The 7,256-nt window shown below is 38.5% G+C and overlaps 2 protein-coding genes across 2 annotated transcripts in view; one reads left to right on the top strand and one right to left on the bottom strand.

The window, feature by feature from the left end:
- The window catches only part of LOC145668157 (trypsin-1-like), a 131,132-nt gene that overhangs the window by 120,109 nt on the left and 3,767 nt on the right, over nucleotides 1–7,256 (bottom strand). The window lies entirely within an intron of this gene.
- Nucleotides 4,253–7,256, top strand: part of LOC145667613 (uncharacterized) — an 81,221-nt gene continuing 78,217 nt past the window's right edge. The window contains exons 1-2 of the mRNA XM_081735077.1: nucleotides 4,253–4,339; nucleotides 6,545–6,587. Of these exons, the coding sequence (XP_081591203.1) occupies nucleotides 4,253–4,339; nucleotides 6,545–6,587 (130 nt within the window). The remainder of the gene's footprint in view (nucleotides 4,340–6,544; nucleotides 6,588–7,256) is intronic.

Here is a 7,256-nt window from a genome sequence, read left to right as displayed (position 1 = left end):
TTTTCCAAAGCTACAATGAATAATTTACAACGAGATTTACAAAATAAAACGAAATCTTTTAGTTTAACGTCCAATTTTTTATGCTCTAAGGAAGACGGATGATTAAGACAAGTAAATTATGATGGAAGAATCAGTTGAAAGAGAAATGTAAGAGGAAACGGGAGTATCCTGAGTAAACCCATTGACACCATGTTGTCCACCGCAAGCTAACTTGGCAGGGCATTGAACCAGGGACTCTATGCACAAGAAGAAACCACTCCAGCACTGAGCCACTGTGTCCAATGCCGAGATTTACAGTTTAAAAGTGAGATTACTGTAGTGTGTTTTCTCACCGGGAATTGAACCCGGAACTTACGCACCAAAGGCAAACAGTAGTCCCAAGATAAATAAGGAGGGCAAAACATTCCATGAAGTCAACCAAACCACGGAAAACACCAGAGCTATCTGAATTTCAAAACTAGTAATGGAGACATATAGCATGTATAAAACATACAAAATTTGATTCAATCAATCAAAAATGCAACTTTTTTCTATAAGCTTATCATCAGTGTTAATAGAAATGGGAACGCGAGCAAGTTGTAATAGAATGTTTGGGGTGGTTACTAGGCTCACAGCCAGAAATTTTTGTTGGGTTGGGTCCAAAGTTTGGGGGTCATCGAATATTACAAGGCACAACGTTATTGAGTCGATGTAATTATACATCTGAGAAACCATAAGTAGTCTTTAATCTTTACTTCTGTTTAAAGCGTCACACTACTGGGAATTAGTTATCAACAACTGTTAACACTGCACATTTTTTAACATCGGAGGACCGCAATTCCACCACTAAGCTACCTCCGCTTCCCTTATGTAGTACACACAGAGTAGCCCACCAGGTTCGCAGCCCTATTGTGATTATGTTGTGATGATTGAATTTGTAGAAATCTGGTACGCACACCAAATTAAGTATATTCTCCTTGACAAAATATATATCTATATTTTTTAGCAGCACTTATATTGTGGCGTAACCTGTGGTGTTCATATTTCACGTTTCGGTGGGATAGTAAAAAGGGCTCTAAAATTTCTCTACATAATTGTTTAGTACTTTTAAAATACTACTGAATGGAATATGTTGTTGATACATTGGACACCTTAAAAGAATGAGTCTTCAATTATAATTTCATGGTCTAGATAAGAAGCTAAGCAAGAACGAAGACCATCTCAAAAACGTTAGTTAGTTTACCAAGTAGGATTTCGTATTCTCTAGAAAATTACATTAAGAAATAATACGTATTATTCTCCTGTTCCCGAACTATTTAAAAACAAATGGGGACGAGACTGATAAGTATCTAAAGTTCGAATGCTTTAAGAAATAAGTTGCTATAAAGATAATCAAGAAAGTTCTGTCGCTTTTTCACCCATCACCTTTGAACATCGATATGTCACCTAAGACGTACCTGGAAGATCAAAAATAGTCCCCATCAGCATTGAGGACCTCCTGCCAACGTTCTGGAAGGCCATGGATTCCATCGTGGTAGAACTTGATGGGCCGTTAAGGTATGAAGTGCATTTCGCACCTCTACTAGGGATTTGAACTGGCGTCCGCTAAGGTGATTGTCCAAGGAATGGATCTGGTGACAATCGGACGGTGCAATGTCCGACGAGTATGGCGAATGCAATAATGTTTCTCATCCAAGGCGTAGAATGGTGTCCCGGGTCATCCTAGCCACGTGGGGCTTAGCACTGTCCTGTAACATAAGGACCCGTTTGCGATTCAGACGTGATAGCTTCAGAGTTTTTGGTCTTTCTTGAACACGGGTCAACTACTGATAGTACGTAGTTGTATTTATGCTCTGACCAGCTAATAGCAGTTCCCGATGCACGATGCCGCGAGCAGTCCACCAAACACACAGGAGGACCTTCTTCTTGTGCAATGATGAATTCGACTGTTTTGGAACTGGTTCGTGGGATGCTAACCAATGATAACGGTACCGTGGAGCTCCGTACATGACCCACTTCTCATCACATGTCAATACCTTGTCCAGAAATGCCTCCTCCCTCAGATGAGACAGCAAAGAAACACAGGTGTCTGTTCGCGTTGACTTCTGGCCCGGAGTAGTATTTCCCAAGTTGATGGAGGTGCTGCCGAATGATTTCTCCACTCACACTGATTTTAGTTCCAGTTCCTCACATGTCTGGCCACCCTTCGCCTCAATTGCTGTCTGAAGATGTTAATTGAGTACATGTGTTGGTCTTCCGGCACGTGGTGCGTCTTCGATGTCCGCGTAGTCAGGACACCCTCAAGAAAGGCCTGGCATATCTTCCGCCCCGCTGCAGCGGCGTTTGACCCGTTTGAACTCGTACAGCATGCACTCCTTTATGACCTGTGTGGAAGTCCCATGTTCACTCTGTCCTTACGCAATTTCACAGTGTAACTGAACTGCCACAACCAGGTGGTATGTTGGATATACCCACACCAACAACTGACATTCGTCTTATCTCAATTCGCATTCAACTCACGGTGTGAGGGCCAATTGAACACAAATTTCCACAAAAGCGACGAAACTTCCAAGGTTACCTTTATACAATGACACAAATGTCAGATTGTTTTATGCAAGTAAGTTCATTGCGAGTACGTAAATTTGTGTCAAATAGTTGTTAGCAGCTTTTACAATCCGCAGCTTTTGAAATCAGCGGATCGGTAGCAGAGCGGCTTCGTTGCTGTGACTACGACCAGCGTTCGATTCTCGCTGTTAGCTCACGTGGTTCGGATTTGCGAAAGCTGTTACGGAAATGGGCCCTAAGAAATGTACCTAAAATGATGCAATCTATCTCTACATGAAATTTGGGGGAATGCTTAGTGCTTCTGTACTTCCTGTTGAGGTTCAACTTGTTTACTTTATCCTTGGCATTGTGGTGGCACATTCACAGCCCGCAACCTGTTTGAAATAACGATAAACATTTTGTGGTTTTCGGACGCAATTGTTCAGCATTTCTCGAATTTTTCCTTCATCCAAATCCATATTAAGAGCTTCAGTTCACTATCGTAGCATTGACGCCATGATATTATTTAGCAAACAGCTTTGTTGTGCCTTTATCCGTATAATGAATGAAAGACACCTACCGAAACAAGTAACAGCTGCAATAAATCGATTCTCGAACATGAAATACAGCAAAATTCAACATGACATTACTACGACACTTCCGGTACGGATTACCACACGTAATCTGGGACAAACACAGTTTGACTAAGCATGCATCTTCGGCAAGATGCAGCTTTGGGGATTTCGAATTGACAAAAGGGTGCGATCTGGACCACCCGGACTGGTGTACCAGTACGAGATTTTAAAGTTTCAGCAAATAGCTTGAAAAAGAAATCGCTTCACATTTTTTGTGTACCTACATATAGTATATATGTAAAAGTATGCGACTACTGTCTCCAAGTTGGATATGATTATTATTACCCAAACTCCAGGGAAAAGTCAAGACGATTGGCTTATATGGAGAAAATATTCCTCAAACTTTAGACAAAAGTAAATGAGTTAGCTCATGTACCGTGAAACTATGGTAAGGTTACTGATTTTTATTATAATATATAAACTCACTGTTTTAAAGGGAACAAATACTAGACGTAATATACTGTACGTAACAAGTAGCGTGGTGACCGTCATATTGCAAAGGCCTTTTGGAAAATCAAACCTGCTACACTTGCTACCACTTTCCATTTCTGACAACGGTGCTTAAAATTTGATCCAGTACAGGAACCTGCAGCATGTAATGACAAAAAATTATATATATATATATATATATATATATATATATATATATATATATATATATATATATATATATATATATATATGTATACACTGTATACTGGGCTTACCTCAGTGTTGGGAAGAAAGGTATCTACCATATGTCATGGTCGTATTACGGGCTCATAAGAGAATTTCAGTAATTATGATGAGATTGTAAATACTTTACATATATACCATTCGGAACATCAAATGTCCAGAATGATCTCTTTCCTCATGTTTACGAAGACTCCAGGATTGATGTAACAAAATCATCTGATTTGCAAGATATTACTCTTAAAAATAATACTAAATAGAAACTTTTATGAACTATTTTACGAAGGGAAACAGACAAAGGAAAGAAAGAGTTTTACAAAAGAAAATGCGAAGGTATAGAATTGGAGAGAGTTGGAAAATATGGGGAATTGTACAAGGAGGTGAAATGTATGGAATTTCGGAAGAAACAAGGAGATGTAACGATGGTAGTAGAAAATAAAAATGAGAAGGTAGTCAGAGAAAGAAGTGAAGTCTTAGCAAAATGGAAAGAATATGGTGAGGGTTTATATGTGAGTAAGGATTGTCAGAGTTGCTTAGATGTTAAAATAAAAAATGAAGTATTCGAGAATGATAAAGGGTTTAGTATTCTTAGACATGAGTTTGAAAAAGGTATATCCGAGGTTAGATAATATGCGAATCAAATTTATTAAGAATATAGGAGACAAGAGCAAGAAAGAAATGTTCCAATTCTGCAATGAAATATATGAAACAGGAGAGTGACGATCATACTTCCTGAAGACGATTATGATACTATAAGTAGATGGAAATCGAACCGAAAGTGATATGAGGATTACAGAACTAATAGTCTCATATCTCACGCAGCAAAAATTTTGCTTCGACTTTTGAACAGAAGGTCGTATGGATAATAAATGAAGAAGTTGAGGAGGAATAGTTTGGGTTCAGGAGAGGAAAGGGCACATGAGATTCAATTGAATTATTAAGGATGATCAGTGAAAGTCTTATAAAAAAAAAGAGAAAGGGGGGTATGTTGTATTCATTGAACTAGAAAAGATCTTTGACCGCGTGAATTGGGAATTGTCGTTGAAAGTTCTAAAGAGGAATGGAATGATTGAAAACTTATAAGAATCTTATATATGAACCAATAAGTAAGTGTTAGAATAGGGCAGTAAATGACATAGGTGAGTGTAATTGGAAGGGGAGTTCGACAGAGAATCTGTCTTTTGCCAACATGATTTAATATACACATCTGTACCAGAGATTGTGAGAAAGAGCCTACATAATGAAGATGGCATTTCGGTAGAAGGTAGAATAATTAAGTGTTTATGGTTTGCAGATGATATGGCACTTGTTGCGGAATCTGAAAAGAAAATCAATAAGATGTTAGAAAACTTGAGGAAGGGCTGTGAAGAATATGGAATGAAAATAAATATTAGAAAGACAAAAGCCATGGTGATTGGAACGAAGCTGTCGATGTCAAATATAGAAAGAAGTACGAAGGAAGAAATTAGAACAGGTGATTAGCTTTATATACCTGGGTAATAGTATTAGTGATGATATAAAGTGCGAACGTGAAACAAAAGGAAGTATAGGAATGACGAAAGAAGCGTGTAGAAGAAAGGGAAGTCTGTTTTGTGGGATTTTGAATAAAGAAGTGAGAAAAAGACTCATAAAATGCTTTATGTGGAATATTGTACTGTATATGGCACAAACATGGACATTAAGCAAAAAGTCTTGTAGAAACGACTGGAAGCTTTGGAAATATGGGTGTGGAAAAGAATGGTAAGAATTAGTTGGGTCGAGCGGAAGACGAATGGGAGCGTGTTAGAAATGGTGGGCGAGAAAACAAAAATTTTAGATATTATTGAGAAGACGAAAGAAACTGGTTGTGACATTGGGTAAGAAGGAACTGTATCATGACGGGCGTGCTAGAGGATATGGTGGCAGGAAAGAGAGGGAGAGGGGGAAAGGCTACAATTGATGGACAATAATAAAACAGGAATATCCTACTTTAAGACGAAGAGGTTAGCGGAAGATCTTGGAGAATGGGAGCTACTCAGTTGAGGCAAGTGACCTGCCAATGATGGCAGAATACCTATGGTGGTGATGATTCCTGCAAGAGACTAGAATTTGAAATGAAATTAAATCTGTGAGTTTTACGTCCCAGGTTATGCCGGTTAGGCTAAGGGAGACGGTGATGATGAGTAATGAATGAAGTGGTGGAATGAAGAAAGGGAGGAAACGGGATAACCCCGAGGGAACTCACGCACACGGTGTTTGTCCACCACAAAGTTCACTTGGCGGGGGCTGAGATCAAACCCGGGACTCCAAGCACCAGAGGTGAACGCTCTACCACTGAGCCACCGCGGCCCAGACTAGAATTTGGTCAATTACCCTTTGTTGTTTTTAATTTAATGAACGTCGTGAGTGAATGTCATGCTTGCAGAAGTACGACATCATCTTTTATTATGTTACGCATAAGAGTAACTCGAAACAAAGATATCTTAGTTTTCTGTATTGTTTCATTTGAATATGTTTTTATTACTGCTGAGTAAATATCACACGTGTCTTTCCTATCCGATTACAAATAAGGAAAGATGAAACATTTTCCCTTAAGCCAAATGTTAGTTATCTAACTTCCTTCCTCGAATTCTTAATCTACGCATATGCACATCCGCAAGTATATGTGTAATGATAATAAACAGGACTATTAAACGATCTTAATTGGTGCATAACGTCAAACTTCTTCCTTGGAGACTAAAACTAAAAATCAGTGTGGTCTACTTGAAAATAGCAGAGGTAAGTGTTGTATTTTATCCAGTATTTGACTATAGAGTGTAAAATAAATACAAGAGAGGAGAAATTACTATATCCTAATAGTTCTTAGCAATATGACTGTATATCACCATCGTTCATTATACAAAGCAAGATTTTCGTGATATGCTAGCTACCGCATATAAAATGGAAGGTAGACGTGGGCTCTGTGAGATAGAATCATAAAATGGAAAAATTGGTGTCTGTTCCGTGAGATACAGAAACATTTTTGATTGAAGGTATTGCAAAGTTTCAGACGTTTTTAGCTTGTATGTTAAAGAAACTTCCGAGTGAGCCCAATGAAATGTATACAAAATTAAAACATGATTGTACAGAAATGGTTATAATTTTAGAACTTTTACATCATCTCTAACCATGATAAATCAGTATTGCGTGAAGTCTTAACTTGTTTTTATATTGAACCCAATGGGCGTTGGAAGTGTGGTTGAGGAATCGTCTGTCATGTTGCTTGTAAACGAGTCTACAAAACATCGACAAGTTTTCTGAGGACCTGACGTACGACAAGGGCCTCCATTCATATCTCACACATGTTCGATTATTGATATATCTGGCTATCATGTAGGCCAGAGAAGTAGCAGTGCCCGTTTGTCTTCGAAAAAGGCCTGTACACTGTAGATTGTCTTGCTAAAATAT

Source organism: Thermobia domestica, chromosome 13 (genome assembly GCF_964235325.1).
Source record: "Thermobia domestica chromosome 13, izTheDome1.hap1.1, whole genome shotgun sequence".
NCBI lineage: Eukaryota > Metazoa > Arthropoda > Insecta > Zygentoma > Lepismatidae > Thermobia > Thermobia domestica.
Note: the sequence above shows the minus strand (reverse complement) of the source record. Positions and strands in the feature narration are given on the sequence as shown.